General features: G+C 34.2%; 1 protein-coding gene across 2 annotated transcripts; it reads left to right on the top strand.

The window, feature by feature from the left end:
- The first annotated feature begins 2,879 nt into the window (after positions 1-2,879).
- LOC149535105 (uncharacterized) lies at positions 2,880-18,860 on the top strand. Of its 2 annotated transcripts, none has more exons than XM_089803782.1 (5): positions 2,880-3,286; positions 14,912-15,089; positions 15,300-15,496; positions 15,711-17,180; positions 17,902-18,860. In XM_089803782.1, exons 1-5 carry the CDS (start codon positions 3,136-3,138, stop codon positions 18,438-18,440), a joined length of 2,535 nt encoding a protein of 844 aa, XP_089659908.1. In that variant the 5' UTR covers positions 2,880-3,135; the 3' UTR covers positions 18,441-18,860. The 2 variants fall into 2 exon arrangements, with proteins under 2 accessions (XP_089659908.1, XP_089659909.1); XM_089803783.1 differs by having other exon boundaries at positions 2,902-3,290.
- The last annotated feature ends 678 nt before the right edge of the window (positions 18,861-19,538 follow it).

Below are 19,538 nucleotides of genomic sequence, written 5' to 3'. Positions count from 1 at the left end.
CGAGGACTAATCCTCTGCTTGTTCTTTTGTTTCTTTTTGTGCCCTTTTTTGGCTTTTTGTAAGGGCTTTTGCCCTGGTCATTTCATGTTATTTCTATTCCTGGCCTTTTCTTTGGTTTTTGTTTGTCAGCTGGGCCTTGTGCTTATTTTCAACCTTTGAACTAGAATTTTTTTGGCTGGGCTTTTCATGCTTATTATTAGCCTTGTTAATGTTTTAACTCTTGGGTTTCAGGGTCCTTGTAAAACCTGTTTATCTAATCAAAAAGATTAATCACATATCTTCAACTTTTCATATACTCCATATGGAAATTATGTCGAAACATTAAAAGTAATAGTTCATAAACTTTTGGGCTTTGAGGTTGTCAGAAGCATATAATACATTTTTTTGTTCTTATGAATTCCCTTATTTTCACCTTCACACTAATTTTAAAAGTTATTTGTGCCTGATTATGAAGAAAAACCAAAGGGTTTTGGTAATATTTGTGAGTTAAGCATCATGTATTGTTGACTAGAGACTCTGGGTGGCCCAATGAAATTCTCTCATTCAGTTAACTATGATGTTGTTTGAAAAAATGTTGATCTTTGTGATTTTTTTATTAGAGTTGGACATATGATTTCCTTCCATGCCATGCAAGGCTACCATGATGTTATGACTTACAAATTCTAAAATCAATGGAAAAAGGCTAAGTTACCAATGATAGCCTACATTTTAGGGTGACCCCCCTAGCTAATTGTAGATACAACTCAATTACAAAATGTCATCTTCTGAATTGTGAAGAAAAATACTAGAGGATACTAGGCTTTTACTGACAAATTCCTAGAAGATGGGTAAAAAATTGAGAGGTTTCTAAATGGGTACAAAAGAATTAATCTACCCCTCTTTATTCCTTAGTAAGCATCCGTATCATGCGATACTTACTTTGGAATGACATGCATGATAGACCATAGTTACCATTTCCCTATCTTAAACCATATAAGACATATAATGAAAGGGTCATTTGTTTATTCCTCTTCATTGCTACAAAGTGCTCCCACTACCTTGCACCAATATTTAATCATGTCCATATATATATATCATGACTACTAACTCTTATGGAAAACACTTGGTAAATCTTCAAGAAAACCCTCCACCTCCTCCTAGTGATTTCATGATTCAACTAATTGCTAGAAAAACACATTCCCCTAAAAAAATGCAATTCTTGAAGGAAGGAAAAACACATAGAAAATTCCATGCCTCTTCTCATATTCCTTAGTAAAATAAACTCCTCAAGGTAAACCCTGAAAAAACCCTCTTCTACTCTCCCCAAAGTTCAAAAAAGAGAAAAATGGAACACAAGGAAATAAAAACCAAGGGAGTCATTATAATACTAATTGACACTACTAAGGAGAAAAAGACAAACTAGTAAGCAGAATGATTAGGATGAGGGTAAACATTTTTTCTTTGGTTGCCACAAGTCTATGAATCCTACCAAAGTTTCTATTAAAGAAAGTTACTCCTGATCTAAGGACAAAAGGTTAGTGGAAGAGGAAAAATAGGATGTTATGTCCTCCAAGAAAGATTTTGTTTTGATTTATGAAGAAAACAATAAGGAATATGAATTTGATGAGGAAAAGGTGCAAGAGAATAGGGAATATGGCTCTTAAGAAGAAGATACTATCTTTGATGAAAATGAAGATGTTGATAATAATGATTATCACTTGAGGATGGTGGAGGATTGAATGAAGATAATAATAACATTCCTGAGAATAATGGACATAAAGTTAACAAGATAGATATGGTTAAAGTGTTGATAGTAGACCTACATATGAGAATGAGTGTTTTGGAAAGAAAAATGCAAGACATGTATAAAAAGAAAAATATAAAAGAAATGAAGAGTGCTATTGATTCCATAATTATCATAATGGATGGTATTATGAAGAAATCTATTATGGACAACTCCTTGAGACAATTCAAGAGAAACAACTTAAGAGGTGCAACCAAGATAATAGAGGCAAGAGCACAGTAAATAATAAATACAATGTGGATCCCACTGATTGGAAAGAGGCCCTATAAGTTCTCTAGAAGAACTGGAGCATTATCTTTGTACCTAAAGATATGTTTAGTTTACTAATTCTCATGTTGCTTATAAAATTTGTTGGTTTTTTTATTGGCATGCATAACATGATTATAACTTTCATGATAGCTATAGTTTATCTTATAGTTTGATTTTATATATCCATAGTTAATACTTAAGTCTTTGATGTTGTTTAGTTGTTGGGTCTTGTTGCTTGTTATTTTTTGGTTGGTTGATTCTAGGTTTCTTGTTGTTTTTTATTACATAATGCTTTAGTTTGTTGTTTTGTACTTGAGACCATAGCCCTTACACTCCCAATTTGATCAAACCAGTAGGTCATATAAATTTGTGCTTGCTTAGTTCGTAAAAGCTAATAGACTAGATCAAAAACTTTAAATTTGGTACTTTGTGATAAGACTGAACTAGATCAATCTTACATAATAAACATAAAAACTAAAGTACGATACTAAATGAAGGAGCATATGTATGAAAAAAATGTTAGTAGTGATAAAATAGAAACAAATGAATATATAATAGACATATTCATAAAATGAAACTGGAATAATTATATAACAAACACTATAATAGAATAAAGATGAATAGAGTTTTAACCATGAAGAAATTTAATATGGAAGTACCTCACTTATTAATAAATCATTAAGAGAATCCCCTTATAATAGACACAAATAATAAATATATCAAGTTCAAAATTACACAGCTATTACCTCTTTTCGACTACTTTAATTAAAACAAACCACTTTAACGAAACACAAACAGCTTCAATTTTTTATCATTAAAGCTAGCACAAACATATTAGCATAAAAACAAATTGGGTTATATAAAATAGGTCGGACAGGAAAGGGGCTTCGGCTATCATGACCGATCAGTGTGACGAACAAGTTTTAGAGATCCCTTTGAGCCAAAGTTTTCTCCGCATTAAACCAAGACGATGAAAAGACGGGGTTGGGCTCAGACAGTCGCCTAAAACGGTGAAAATGCCTTTATAGCCCGCCATTGCAATACAAGCCCACTATTATTGTGTTATTTTTGAGTTGAATTGGAGGAATAAAGGGGCGAATAAGATGGAATTAAGTCCTCGTGATGATAAGAGGGCTCAGATTCTGAATTTGCCCAACGGGGTTGGATATGGTGATGCTCACATGATTGGAGTAAAGAGCAGTCATCAATCAGAGGCAAGCAGTAGCAAGTGTCATTCTTCTTCATACCCTCTAGGTTGGTATGACTTCTCACTCTTTAAATTCTCTATGTGGAATTCATAGCTGAATTGAAAGATGTACAGTTCATTAGCTCTGACCTTTGGCCTTTTTCTTCCTTTACTTGCGATTTTATCGAGTAGCTTTATTTTTGAATCTGTTGATGGGAATAGATGAAAATAGACAGATTTGAATTCGCTTCGTCTAAACTAGTCTGGAAGGACAATCTATTCATATTTTCTAGTTTAGAAGATTTTGTCCATGGGTATACTATTTATAAATGAATTTTCTATTTTCTGTTTGCGTATCCTTGGTTCAGGTTACAAGCCTGCTTTAATGTGAGCTTTGCTTGTACCATATTACAAGAGCTGTAAATATGGGTCATGCACCTTTCACAGTGTACTCTAGATTTGCAAATATGGTTTGTGCTCGAGTTTACCCCGATAGAGCATCTCATTCAATTTCTGGACCTGTTACTGCAGTATGGGTATTTCATCCTGCTCCACTCTCTCACACGTGTCCACATCATCATTACACTGTATCTTTTTGAAAATAAAAATGAAAGATTTTAATGATGTCCACGAGACCAAACAGTCTAAGGGATTGAAAGTTCGTAGCACTAAACAATTTGCGTATTCCTTTCTATTTTCGATCTTCTGCTATGGATCTTAACCTAAAAACCAGCTGTTTGGTTGATCTTATCATCTTCAAATAAACTATGCATGTTGTCCTCTTTCAAAATGGCATCATAATGTCTGAATATTGTCGTACACTGCACATTCTGAGAGAAAGTGCCATTCCGTTTCTATTGTGCCTGTCCTACAAAACGTGCAAGTTCTCCTCCCAAGCCTCCTTGGACCTCTTCCATCTACCCATCCTGCATCTGAGATGATGTGATCCTGTCCTCAAATTTGCCACTAATAGCCTTGCCTTTTCTTTAATAGCAGCCCCAAGCTACGCTTTCTTACCATGTTCCCCGGTTGGGTTGGATTCTTTAATGTAGTAAGTCTTTTTTCTACCACTGTTATTAGTCCACATGGCACTTTGAAACTTGCCTAAAACAAACTTTTTTATGTCCACATTTGTGTTAGTACACTCATGCTGCTGAATGTTCCATTTATCCAACCATTTTTATTTTGCTTCATCCAAATTTTCTTTCTACGTTTAAGGACCTCTCCTTTCACAATTTTTGGCCAGGAGTGGTCATGCATGTTTCAACCTTCTTTAAGTAACTATGTAACCAAATTATCTCTGGAGCGTCTAATGGAAAAGTCCTAGCCTCCGCCAAAGGAATTTCATAAGGCACAAAGGTTTTAACTTTGGGATTGCTTGTGATTTGATGTTTCTAAATTCTCTCTAGTTGTCTCCCTTTGGAGTTTGACACGCTACCTCCCGAAACCTCGCAGCCATCAAGAATCACCAGCATGACCAGCAAACCAAAAAGAGTCTTCTTGGTTTTCCAATCCCAAAGTTCAGCTGTCCTGCATCTATTCTTTGGAAATCTCGATTTAAGATTTTTCGTACTAGGTTATGATTGCATGTATCTGTTTGAGTGTTCAGAACAAAATTTATTTCATCCTCAACACCATTAAGTTACACGGCTTGCAGAGTTTACAGTTTGTGAGAATGATTTTGATGGTACATCTAGCGGTTTCTTTGAAGTTCAGGTGGATTATAATTAGCTTTCCATTTAATTGTCTTAGTAGTGTGGAGTCTGGACAACCTTATCTAGGTAAGTTTAAGGTTCTAGTTTTTGGGTAGTGGGGTTCAGACAATTTACCTATAGAACAATCAGAGACGTGAAAAACATAAGGCAAATACATATGGTGAATGCAAAGGCATAATGAAAAAGTGATCACAAGAAAGGATGCTTCAGCATGTTGAGAAGGAAAAAGGTTGATGTGAGGGCTAAAATGAACTTACCAAAGCACTAAAGGAATGGAGACCAAAGTATACACAAGACGCGTGAAATTTGAAGGGCACACAATTTTCAACACTATAAATCCAAATATTATCTCGCCAAATTGAAGAGAGAATACGTAGCAACTAGTAGTAGACCTCTAAATATTCAAGCTATTAGTTCAATTTGTATTCTCATATCCAAAACTTATCAACATTCATTCTCATTATTGATTTACTTTTAACTTTTCCAACATTTTTTGTTTACCAATCTATTAATTAAGTTGTACCATTCTAGCATCCCCTTTATAACACTAATTTATTGGGCAGAGACGAACAGCCAAGCTTTTTTATATTAAAAGAGCAAAAAAACCAGGTTGCTGTCCCTTAATTATGACACTTAGAGGACGATCATAAGCGGATTAGACATTGTCAGCAGTCTGACAGCATTACACAGAAACTATACGGAACATCAGCTACTAATTATTAAAAACATAGACCAGGTGCTAGTTACAGGCAGGCACTCCATAATTAACAGCTCCAGATTAACTAAGTACACGATATATATATTAAGTTTTCTATCAGCACACACCATAAGAGTCTTAACCATAATGAATCAGTTATAAAAAGTCTTGTTTATCTGCTATGTAGGGCCAAATCATTAGAACTTCAAGAGATTTATAAAAGTGGTCGTAAAGAAAACCAAAACGACCAAGTCTGTCAAAGCCATTAACAGAAAAACTACCAAAAAGAGACATAGACTAAAGAACTAAGCCTTCTTTTTCAGCACACTGGACTTTGACAGTATCATCCAAGCCCAGTCCTCTGTGAGGAACTTGAAGAGCTCTTTAAAGTCGCCATCCTCTGAGTCCTTCGCTCCAGTCCTTTCCTCTTGCAATAAACAAAGGGTGGTGGCTGAAGAATTCATCACTTTGCGGGTGAACTTTGACAGCTCCAGGAACCTGGTTTCCATACTTTTGATGTCATTTCTGATATTTACAATCTGCCCCCACACAGCCCAACAATCGCCACCCTTGCCACCCACACTAGTCTTGTCTCCAGTGGCACTATTTCAACAGTGGAGGGGGCGTCAACAGGGGAATTAACTTTACAAGGGCAAAGTTATCACACATCTCTGTTTGTTATTTACCCACATTGCAACAACCTTTAAGCATCATTTGCTTATGTTTGAAATATGGTTGCTGTTGTCATCAGCTATTAAATTGATTCCAATCACCTTGTTTCCTCATCGGATTGCTCTGCACTTAGACTTGAGGAATTAGTGTTAAAGTTTGTAATGATCAAGGCCCTATTCCCTTTGTGCATAATTCCCAAGACCCATAGGAAATGGTGGATGTTAGGTTTAGTTTTGGTTTAACGTCGAGGAGAGGACATTACAAGCCGTGTTAACAAAACAGAAATTTGGTTTAACTTCAAGGAGAGGACATTACAAGCCGTGTTAATAAAACAGAAAACTTTTAATTGCATTTTCTTGAAAATTCTTTGTTTTCAGTGCCCTTTTATTTTCATTGAAGTACGGCTTGATACCAAATTGAAATGGTTGATGCATAGAGAGACTAAGTACATGACATAACCAAGCCGTTGTCTTCAATTTTGTTTCTCAAGCACCTGAAAAACATTTTGCTAACTATTGTACTCTGGCACCTAAAAACTCTTATTTAATCCTAATTGTTACTTGTTATTCCATCATTTATATTTAAAGTTTAAATCACCTACTAACTAATATGTAATATTTGAACAAAAAATCATATTTCTGGATCAAACAATTATCTAAGTCAGAGTAATCTAAATCTTATAATTGCTAATTTTTTTCACTATTATCAATGAAAGTATATGTTTATAATTCAAATTTTAACTTGGACCATTTTTTTATTGTAGGAACTTAGTCTTCACAAGTCCACAACTAAACGGTTTAAGAATATAAGTTTTTCTTTTGGTGTACGCACTTTATTTGGTGCCTTATGAAGATGATTTGAAATAGGAGACCTAGTTATCAAATAATGAGCAGAATTAACTGCTTCGGCCTAAAACTTTTGTTCCAAATTTCCACCACTAAATATATTTGTAGCTCTTTCTATTATTGTTCCATTCATTCTCTTAAATATTCCATTTTGCTATGGTGTAAAATATACATTGTAAAGTTTTCTTTTTACAATTCTGTCTCTTATGCAAAAAATTTCATGTTCTTTAGAACAATATTCTTGTCTATTTTCCAATCTTAAACCTGTTATTTGTTTTTCTTTTGAGTTTCTACAAGCATCTTAAATTTTTTAATTTTCTGAAAATTCTAGATTTGTGCTTCACCGCCTAAGAAAATAAATCCAAGCTTTTTCTTGATAAATGATTAGTGAAGGTATGATAAAAAGATTTTTGAAGAGATGGGACATTTGTTGGTCCAAGACTCCAAACACATAACTATGAATCAACTCTAAAATCTGTTTGCTTTTGTGCTTGGAGATGGAAATTTAACCTTGTTTTGTTTACCAAACACACAGTGTTCACAAAATAACTAAACAAATTGTCAAGCACATCTTTATCTTGTAGTGCTTTCAAGCCTTGCTCATCCATATGGCCTAATCTCAGGTGTCACAACATTAACATATCAGTTGGTTCCATTACATTATTAGAATCAATTTGAGAGTTACATAAAGTAGTAGCATCAAGCTCAAACAAACTGCCATATCTGATATTCTTTGCCAAAACAAAAACTTCACTAACCACTTTACAGCCGTGCTTGTCTGAAACCACATGCACACCATTATCATCATCTTAGAAATTGAAATAAAATTTTCAGCTGTATCAAGAATACACACCATGTCAAAAAATGTTTTCACTGTACCATAATTGAAAACTTTTTTACTTAATCCCAACCAATGATCTTGTGTGAAGTGTTGTCACCAAGATACACCTTCCCCTCGATCATATTCTTTGTTCTTTGTGTACCACTTCGACTGTGAAGTCATATAAAAAGAGGCAGTTAGATCAGTTCACAATTAATCATCACTAGCAATGCATTTGAAATCATAAAAGAATCACCAATATCATCCTTATGATCATCAGAGAACTTTTCAATACTAAAGTCATGTTTTCCCTTTTTTTTAGTTTGCACTCCTTCATGCAACCCTTTTTATAATTCCAACACTTAAACTACCCAATCATTTGGATATAGCCTTGGATTTCACCCTTTCTCACAAAAGGAGCATCTTTAGATGCATCACCCTCGGATTTCCCTGTCAATTCCCCATTGAGTATAGTTTACAGTTGCACTGCATCCTCAAGTGTTAACTTAGATGTAAGATGTAGTACTTTATTCTTGTAATTAGGTTATCTCATTATTAAGAGAAAAGTGAGCAAAGTAATATAGTTGTTGAGAGTAGAGGAGATTGTTGGCACTTGGGGAGATTAAGGTAGCAGACATGTTGTATTGATGACAACATATTTCTGAGGTTGCAGACAGACTCAGATTCTGTATGTTACATGCTATTGATCAGTACAATACAAACAGTGATTGACAATTTTGAATATGTGCACATAAGTTTGTGTTGTAAGATGAGTGTAGACATCACGTCTATGATTGCAATAACTTATGTGATAGTTTGGATAAGTTACAGATGATTTAGTGAAGGCTGGCAGTAGACCAGTGAGCGGAGAATTATGCTAGAAGTAGTGGCAACATTTTTGTTGTAACTTGATGGCAAGCTGGAATTAATGTTCGCAAGCATAGAAGATGATAGAAGACTCATTGGTGCGTGTATATTCGGATTTTTGGATCATTTGTCTAATGTTGAAATGGTCGCTGGCATGAAACGGTCGATATGTTTTACTGGCAGCTGACTAGACAGTGTAGTGTGTTGATCATTATTGGCAAGAGTTAATTATGCATTGTAGCATGTTGATTACTTTATTTAATGATTGTATAATTGCTTAAGGAGGTGTGTATTCCTTCATGTGGTCCTATGTATTTAATTGTGTGTTGGGGAAGTCCTAATAGGCCAACTTAATTGCTTACTTCTAATGGGTATAAAGGAAAGTTATTTCCTCATTTGCAATATATGGAGTGTAAGGGAATGGTTATGTACATGAGCCTTGATGCTGGAAAATCAAAGCAGAGCTGAAAGATTGTCAGATGCTTTGAGAAAAGGTACGAGTGGAATCTATCATTCCTAGTGGACTTCAAAGGAATTGTTTTGGCATTTAAGTTGTAGATCAGTCAATTCATGCTTATTGGACTTGTTATCCAGAAGTAAAGGTGGTTTAACCTTTCATTCTTTGAGTAGTGTGCTCGAGCAAGGTGCCTTTTGTTCTCATCAGCTCCTAGTAGGGTTGAAACCTTCTAACAAGGGTTTAAAGTCATTTAAGAAGGATCAGTCCTTTAACAAGGACAATTATACTAAATGCATTGTATAACAGGGAAGTCATATATTAGTACAATATCTTGTGGGTGCCATCCCCACCAAGGTTTTTCCCTCTGATCAAGGGTTTTCCTAGAAAACAAAAATCTCATTGTGTTATGGTGTTTGGTTTCTTATTATTGTGTATTGCTATTTTGGTAGTTGGTGATCAGATTTTTAGAATTAGTTGCATAAATCCACAATTGATTAACCCCCCCCTAATTCCCACCCGGAGGGAGCTGGCTCGGAGGTAGGTGAGCCCCGTCTTTATTATTTTGGCCCTCTTTTTCCATTTCAACATCTATTGAAGCTAGTGGACTCATTATCATGTTAAATCAACAATAGAGTTTCCATAGTTCATATTTAGTGAATATAGTTTCCTTTCAAGAAATAACTTGTTCCATTAAACACATAGTTTGCTATAATCAATCTTATTCTACAGTTTTTGTTCAGTGTCTTCCTTTAAATCATTCAGTGGTAGAGAGTAAAATATAATGTCACTTTTCTTTTCTTTTCTACCAAGCTTATCCCATTCATTCTAATCCATTGCAGAAGGGAGAATGTCTAATTGAGCAATCAACACAATTCATTGATGTCTTTCCATCAAGATGTTCTGCATTTTCAGCTTCCACAATTTAAAGTTGTGGCCATTGAACTTCTCAATCTTTACTCTTGAAGAACTTGCCATTAAATCTTGTTTTCAAACAAAAAGTAGCAACGCTGCAGCCAATAAATTCATTTAAAGGTGTACCCATTAAAAAATTAATCTAACATAAGCTGTTATGCCAAATATTAAATGCACAGCTTAATAACTTCAGTTAGGAGAAATAAACAATTTCATATTGTGTTAAATCAATGTTGTTGTATTAAATAGAGGAGATGAAAGCTCCGTATAAAGATTTACAAAGACGATGTTTCTAAAAGAAACAATCATGTAGTAAAGACGAAAGTATAAACTACCTAATAAACTAAAGATGAACTAAGATGACCATTAAAGAAACATTATAATATTCCAATACCCTCCCTTAATGGTCATCATTTAACTATTGTCTTTTGGTCACAAATTCTTCAAAACATTCCGCTGCTACTAAGACCCTCCCTGGATCTGCAAAATGTTAATGATAAAGAAGTCAAAATCTGTGTAGAAAGCTTTGCAAAAAGAGACGAGCATGCCACTGACTTTGTTGCTAACCCTCCCAGAATTAGCAAAACATCTAATCGGAAACCATCACGAAATAGATCTTCCCTAGAGATAGAGATGAACATTGAGAACAATTCGCACAATCTTGAGGAAAAATCGACAAACCCTCCAAACTTTGTAGATGAGCATGATGCCCAAAATAGACTACAAAAGCCATGATCTTTTAGGTAAAAATTAGAAACACTAGGCATGATTTTTGAGGTGAAAAATTGATCAAAATAAGGCAATGGATTTGAGACACAGATCAAAGAAAACAAAGCTTCGCTTTTTAGGAAAAATAGTAAAACCGAATAGATAATTTTTGAGGAAAAAATGATAAACCCACTAAATAATTTTTGAGGAAAAACTATAAACCCAATAGATATTTTTTTCCCCGTTTTTGAGGAAAAAAAATATAAATTCACCAGATAAATTTGGAGGAAAAATTATAGACCCACTAGATAATTTTTAAAGGGAAAAAGCTTATAAAAGCTATCACATAAACCTTCTTGCAACAAAACATGAGACTTGGCATTGTAAAATGACATATGCAAGAACATGCGATTCACAAAATTCACATGCAAGTATGTGCAACCTTTGAAAATGATAAATTAGAGAGCCTTTTGCTCAAACCAAGATATCATTTGATTTAAACTCTCAACTAATCTCGTGATTTTCAGTAAATATCTTCGAAGATGAACAACAGAGCTTTCATAAAATACTTCTGACGATGTTTATTTCAAAAAATCAAAATCAAATTTCTGGAAAACAAACCCAAATCAAAGGAGACTCAAAATTTTCTTAAAAAATCTGCCATATTTTATGAAATTCCATCAATCCACTTGGATACAATGTTATGATAAATGGATGTAGTTGTTGTTGTATTAAACAAAGGAGATGAAAGCTCCTTATAAAGATTCTTAGATTTTCAAAGAAGACATTGCTAATAGAAACACCTAATAAACTAAAGATGAAAATAGAAACTACCTAATAAACTAAAGACTAGCAGTTGCACTTAAAAGAGGTGCAATGTTTTAACCAATGGCAAAATATATTGAACATTACGGGAAAAGCCCCAGTAACCTATAGGGTGTCCAATAACCATGATAGTTTTGTGATAGATTCCTCCCAAACATTAACTTTTTGAGAGCCAATACCTACAAAATAAAATTGTTAAAAAACTAAAACCATGATGCACACCAAATAACCGTCCTTCTTCTCCTTCTACTTCTCCTTATGTTGCCCCTTTTTCTTATTCTTCTTCCCCTTTTCCTCCTCTTTCTCCGTCTTCTTCTCTTTCTTGCTTGCCTTCTCCATTTTTTTATTCTTCTTCTTCTTACCCTTCTTTTGTTGTTTGAGGGACGAGAGAGTGTCCTACATTGTTTTTTCTCGACTGCTTTCTTGACCATAATTAAAATTAATTATACTGATTTTTCAATATAAGATGTAAAACATCAAGTTTTAAACTATATGTTGTACATAAAAGATATTGTTTTTTACTAAATTGCTTTTTATAAATGATAATTATCTTAAAGAAACAAATAACATATCTGATATTGTAATTTTTACAAAATTAGCTATTTATAATTGATAATAATTTTAAGAAAAAATAACATAAAATTTTTGATGAGTAAAATTAAAATATAAAACTTAATGTAAAATGGTAAACATATGGCATGTGGTAAATACTAAAACACAAGCAAAACATATAGACTTAAATAGGAAAATAGAGTACAACAATTGAAAAGTTTAATACTTCATTCAAGCTTATATATTTGTTTTTGATCGACAAGCTTATATATTTGTTATAAACTAAAGTCTGTAAAAAATAGATTTAGTTTTTGATGTAAGATTGAAAATTATATTTTTCATTGTAAAATATATACCACAAGTTTTTATTAAATAAAATGTTATATATATATATATATGATATGGATGTATAAGTTTTGTAAAAACCAACAAAAAGACAAACTAAGATGAGAATAGAAATTATTAAAAGATATAAAAAATTTACCTATTAGATACGATTCAAAATTCATTTAAAAGTGAAAGCCAAATCAAGAGAAAATCAAATCAAATATTATTAAAATTAAAAAAAAAATTACATCAACAGACAGATCATTTTCATTCACCCATTAATATTTATTATTGCATTAATTACAGTCCGTCTAGATTGATTTATTAATATCCAACAATACTTCATTAAGGTTTTTTTGATAACAATTTCTCCTTCCCCTTCTACAGCGGCGAGTGGGAGGACACGTTCAATAGTTGGGTGTTGGGGTTTCTTATATTTTAATAACCTCAATTAATTAAGTTACCTTTTGGGCAGGCATTTACGGGTGAACAGAAAATTGAATTATCTGCTGCTTTTTCCTAGCTCTGGGTGAGACATCATGCTTTTCTATCAAGATGTTCCCATATAACTAGCCTATCGGTTCTTTAACTAAGATGACCATTAAAGAAACATTACAATATTCTAATGTTTTAAATTCTGATCTGACGTCTGATATAAATCAGAAGTAAAGCTTGAATCAAACAACAAAACAGAAATGGAAGAAATAACAAGAAAAAAATAATAATTACATATTCCCTAGGAATATCAGAAGTAAAGCTTAAACCAGGCAACAAAACAAAAATGAAAGAAGCAACAAGAGAAAGAATGATAACATTTACCCTAGGAAACCTAAACTCACAATCAAATGTAGATCACATGATTTCAACTTTGAACAAGTCTTTAAATACAATTAGAAGACCTCACAAATGATGTACTGGTGTCGACAGTTAGACAACATGTTGATGGCCAATTTGATACCATAAACTTGCAATACCATCCGATCCAATGCTAAACCTCCATACCAAGGTATACATTTATAGGATATGAACCTAGTTAATGATTTTCATCCTGGATTAGACTGTGTAAGAAATTTTTGTACAATGTTTTGGATCATGCTCCATTATCCATCCATCATCTTATGTCTCTTATCTTTCTTCTATCCAAGTGATGGATCATGAAGTGTGATCCAAAATATTATCCAAAAATTCTTACACAGTCTAATCCAGAAATGACATCATTAGCTATGCAACTATGGATTGTGGAAATAGGATATGAACATTTTTAAGAAACCAATTGTGGTTTCTATTAAAAACTATGGGCTTCCAAAGGGGGTGTTGAAGTGTCCAATACATGGTCAAGAGAACCATTAAAACCCAAGCACCATCTTTCATGCAAGCAAGTGCAACTCCCATTGTTTGAATAGTCAACCAATCAAACCAGGTATTTCATTTGGAAGATATAAATCATTTTCCAAGATGCTCTTACACATTTTCTGGAAATGACAGTCCAATATGCTCTACCTAGTCCACTGTATAACCTTCATCTCAATGCTCTCCTATGCTGATCGTAATACAAATGTTAGGCGGCATCTTGTATCATCAAGAGATTCCTCCGAAGGGTGACATCCCCCATTCAACAAGAGGCCAATTTTACAACACATTACATAATTAAATCTTACAATGATTGATGTATTTGCAAGGTGTACAACACCTAGTCCTTACAGAGGAGTTACAATGTACAAGTGGAGAAAAGCAAACTTCTATTGTTGTAGTATTGCAATTAATTTATCCTTAATGTTTTAGATTGAGATTTGCTTGTTGTATGCAAAAGGAGTCATTTACAATTCTGGACCATATAAGGGAAGGTATCCTGAAACAGTTGGCAACTGCAAGCATGTGCCACAGGGCAAAATTTATCAGCTTTTAAAAGGGACATGCCTAAACCAAACAGTAGATTGTATAGAAGACATTAAATATTCTTAGTTCATGAAATCCTAGTGGAAGCCATCTTTGAAACTTGATGCCGCTGAAGTAACCTAATGTCAATTACCAAAAAGAAGACATTCTTGTGTAGGTCATCAGAGCTCGTAGTTGCAGGCATAGAAAAACAAATATTGTAGTATCATATCAAACTTTGGATTTGCATTACATATGCTGCACCTCAAGTGCTGCATGTATCAAACTTGATCTGTTGCATATATATATGTGCTAGTTTTACGAGTAGGATTTACTGTGTTCTGATCCTTTTTTTCCTTCTTTGAAGTTGGCTACTGTTTTGTTTCCAGAAGAGAATTGAAATTTTGTCTTGGTGTGTCAGGTTCATTAAGTAAGTGTAGACATCAGAATCATGGTGGTGGTTTTGTCACCAGTTGCAAGCATGTCACTTGTAAAGTCTGCTTAAGAACTCATGTGACATCTCTAGTAGAGAAGTCAATGACAACACTGGAGCCCTCATATGATTTGATAAAGATACAGTTGCTATGCCCAGAACAGAGGTAAAGTAGAGCAATTGTAAGGTTTTTATGGGAGTTACTGTGGCATTTATACTTAATTGATTCTAACAAAGTTGTTGGAGTTTAGGCAATCTGAACAGTAGTAAAGTAGGTTAGAATTCTTTATCTGGAAGCAGATAAATATTGAGATGGAGTTCTATTTTATATGGTATTGAGAAAAACATATTTTATAAACGACTTTTTGTGTGATAGGTGTGGAATGGAGCTCAGTAAAGCAGATATAATGGATTTACTTGATATGGATACCATGAAGAACTATGAGAGTTGGATAAGAACTGCTTGTAGAGATCTTTACTGTGTGCCATCTAGTGACAATAGGTTTTGTTGTATCAAGTGTAAAGACAGTATGTCAAAAAAGAGTTCAAGCATGCCCTCCATTGAAGGAAAAGGTATGGCACTTCAATTCAATGAAAATGAGTATTCTGCATATGTATATTTAGTGCCTTGCTAATTTTCTTTTTCATCTAGGATTGATATCACATACATAGTTTGTTGTTGTTAATCAATAGGTCATTTCCTTGTATAGATTTGGTACGTTTTTATAGGAAGCTGAATTCTTAGATTAATCTTGTTTAATTGGCTTTTTTGGAAAACGTTTTACAGAAATGGATATCAACAGCATTGAGGCGAATCAATCCCAGAGTACTGCATGTGGTGAGAGTATTCAATGTCAAGATTCATGGGTATGCACAAATTGTGACTTTTCTATGTGTGTTGCATGTGGGTTTGCCTTTGAAACTCAGAGAAAGCAAAGTGGATGCACAGGTGGTCATGTTTGCAGAGAAGCAACAAATTACAGAATCAATAATCTAGTGACAGATCTTGAAGTGATTTTCAATGAGTATACTACAGGAACCATGAAATCTAATCCTGTGGGTGGTACGTCTTGTGGTAAGAATACCACAGGAACAATAAATTCTGAGAATCAACCTAGTACAATAACTTTTAATACTGATTCTAGTGGGACTCCTTTTCCTTTATCAGATCAATATGGCTCCATGGAAAATATTAAGACTGTCTGGGGGCCAGGTACTGGATTCGGTGGTAACAGACATGAAGATAATTCAACAGAGGAGACTGTAAGAAAGGCAGAAAAGGAACTTGACTGCCAGGCAGAATGTGTGCTGAAATCTCTAACAGATGTTCTTCAGAAAACAGCTGCAAACCAACTTCAACCCAATTTAGGTTTTTCGGCTCATGTTCTACTTGGTCAGGAAAATGTAGTTGGCCGATTTCTAGAATACTTAGTGACCAATGATTCCATGATGGATATCTGTGGTAGAAGTGAATTGTACCTTCAGCTGGCAGACCTGTTGATAACCTTGGCGCAATACCCAGAACTTCTGATGTTGCTGATGGGATCCTGCGTCCAGTCTGTTAAAAAAGGTTCCAATGCGTGTTTTAACGTAGTCAATGATTCTTCTATCATTATGAAAATGAAAAACATATATGAGCAAGCAAAGATCATTGTCAATCGATTCACAGATAGAAATGATGAAATAGACAAGGAAGCCGATTTCCATGTGGCTAAGTGTCTTTTGGAGTGCTATGAGAAATTATCAGTTGCAGCTGAGAAGCAAGCAGCCATCACTGAATGTGATCTTTCTGGTTCAGGGGGTATATGTTCAAGGATGGAAGAAGATGAGGAAACATTTTCAGATCAGACTACGCCTGTTTCAAAAGAGGGAGGCTCCATAAACATGGAAGATAAAGTCAATTCAGACCATCATAAAAATGTCTTGTTGTATAAAGAATGTTTAAGGATGCTGCAATTTAGTGAGTATCCTTTGATTGGAGCAGGTTCTCAAGGTCACACCTATGGCAAGTATTTTGATGAGTCAGGAGCAAATCCACTTAGCATTGACAACACAGGTGTGCACAATAAGAAAAGGATGCTGTATATTCTTAAAGAGACAGCCTCCTTGACCACAAGTCTTCCGCTGGAGTGGGAATCTAGTATACATGTACGTGTGGATCCTGTGAGAATGGACTTGTTGAAAGCTTTGATAGTGGGTCCTAAAGGAACCCCATACCAAAATGGAGTATTTATATTTGATATTTATCTTCCACCAGGTATGAACACGATAAAATCAGTCTTTACAATTTCCGGACTAAACATAGTTTTAAAGAAAAACCATTAGATATGTGCTTACTTTATTCTGAAAAGAGCCAATTTTCTACTTTCAATATATGTAGTTTTAAAAATAAAATCTATTGTATACACTTAATTTTGGCTGAAGAGAACTGGTTCTACCTTCACCGATATGCCTTTTTTCCCAAAAACTATTTAGGTACACTTACTATGAGCTGAAAAGGATGTTTTTAATTTTACCTTGACCATATGTAGTTGTTTTAAGAAACTATTAGATGCATTTACCGTGGGCTGAAATTTTTTTATATTCCACCTTCTATTCAGACCAGGGCTAGATTAGAGCCAGATGGCTGCTAACTTCAACAATTAGAACCTTTGAAAAAACAAATGGTCTTTGTCAAGGAATGCCAATTGCTCTATATGAGATAAACTGATTGTACAAGAAATCTTTGAACTACCATTTCCAGAAAAATACACCAAATTTTTTAACATTACCAAGCATGATACTATTTGAATGTAACTGCAATACAAATATCACTACTTCACAGGTCTATGAAGTTGCAACGTAATCTAACTTCCTGAAACAATTAGAAGGTTTCTGAAAGAAAACTTAGAAGTAGAATGCTGGGAATAGCTAATCTATTAAAGAAAGCAATGGAAAGAGTTAAGATTGATGTCAACTGTGTTTTTGGGTGGTGACAGACTATCCTCAAGTGCCACCTCAAGTACATTTTCTCACAACGGGCTGTGGAATGGTGCGTTTTAATCCAAACCTATATAACAGTGGAAAGGTCTGCTTAAGTTTGCTCGGAACATGGGATGGGCCCGGCTGGCAACCATGGAGGTCCACTATTTTGCAAGTTCTCGTTTCAATTCAGAGCTTGATATTTGTAGCAGATCCATTCTACAATGAACCAGGAAATGAGATGTGGACAGAAGATGATGATGATGAAGATAAAGATGATTATGGTAATTATGCTGCTTGCGATGCTGCTGAAGAAGAAAACAGAAGCCACAGGTATAACACTTTGAAAGTTGCTATTCTTGGTGCTCTTCAGGAACCAGATGCTAGCTTTAAAGATTTAATTACAATGCACTTTCTACACAAGAAAGATGAGATTATAAACCAGTGCAATGACTGGAGAAAAGCTAGTGGTGGACCCAAACATCCACTGCACAAGAAGGTTGAGAGCACTGCAAATGAAGTAATTGCAGAACTGGGCAAGCTGTCACCACTTTAGTGGAAAACCAACATTATTATCAATAATTTAATTGCTCAAAGGCACTGCAAATGAAGGAACAGCATAACTGGCCAAAGTGTCATCACTTCAGTGGAAAAACCGACATTCTTAGCAAAAATTTTATTGTTAAAAGTTGGAATTCGGGACATTTTCTGTCTTGGTACATCCTTATATTCAGGGACATGCTATATATTCCATAATTATTCCACGCCTGGATGGATATTATGGTATGAAATTATACTATTTTAGAATTCAGGGCGGGGATTATGCTAGCAATGCTTGCTAATGATCTTTTATTTTTATGTTTCTCCAATTTTCTCTTTTCTAATTGGCTCTGTATATATATTGAAATCTAGTGAACAATTTTTACTTCATTACCAAAGAAATTCTATCCAATCCGTCATGTTTGGCAGAACACAATTCTTTGGTCCTGTTTACCTCTTTTTGTGTAGTCATATTTATTATATTTTCTATTTGAAGGAGCTAGAAGATGCATATGATAATACTTTTCCTTTAATATTAATATCTTCACGACAGTGGAGCCACAATTTGTACATGGTCCTTCATTTGTTAAGGATGTTTAGGGGAAAAGTAAAGTAGAAATAGATCTTTTAAGAATAAATTCTTTTAGGATAATTAATTAAATATTTTTAATATTTAGAAATTATTTTAGATTCAAAAGTTTACATTGATAAACGAATATAAATGTTGTAGGAAAAAAGGAAAAAGAAAAATATCTAGTAGAAAATTCTGTTGTATGTTGGATGAGATTTATTAATAACGCAGAACATCAGTAGTTCTTTGGAAATCAATAAATGCCCCATTGGCTGATCTTGATAACTGTAGGATCACTTTCTTTTTTTTTATGGCAAATTTGATCTTGTAAATGCAAATCCAATTTGACCTTTATTTTTAGATTGTCACTTTCAGATTGCCTCGATGCTTTCAGATTGTTCCCACAAAAACCAATATTTTTGTGTTTTTAACCTTTTTGGTTTGCATGTGGCATGGATAAGCAGTTCCTCACGTTATTTGATGAATGGTTGGCATCAACACTCTCAAACTTGAAAGAGGGCTTAGATGGTGGTGTCAATGCAT

Source organism: Cupressus sempervirens, chromosome 10 (genome assembly GCF_028749045.1).
Source record: "Cupressus sempervirens isolate cs-2001-9-10 chromosome 10, ASM2874904v1, whole genome shotgun sequence".
In the NCBI taxonomy this organism is placed as follows: domain Eukaryota; kingdom Viridiplantae; phylum Streptophyta; class Pinopsida; order Cupressales; family Cupressaceae; genus Cupressus; species Cupressus sempervirens.
Note: the sequence above shows the minus strand (reverse complement) of the source record. Positions and strands in the feature narration are given on the sequence as shown.

Coding starts and splice junctions, on each gene's coding strand:
- LOC149535105 (XM_089803782.1), top strand. CDS start 3,136: ATGGAATTAAGTCCTCGTGATGATAAGAGGGCTCAGATTCTGAATTTG. Junction 15,090..15,299: donor TTGCTATGCCCAGAACAGAG/GTAAAGTAGAGC, acceptor TTTGTGTGATAG/GTGTGGAATGGAGCTCAGTA. Junction 15,497..15,710: donor GCCCTCCATTGAAGGAAAAG/GTATGGCACTTC, acceptor AACGTTTTACAG/AAATGGATATCAACAGCATT.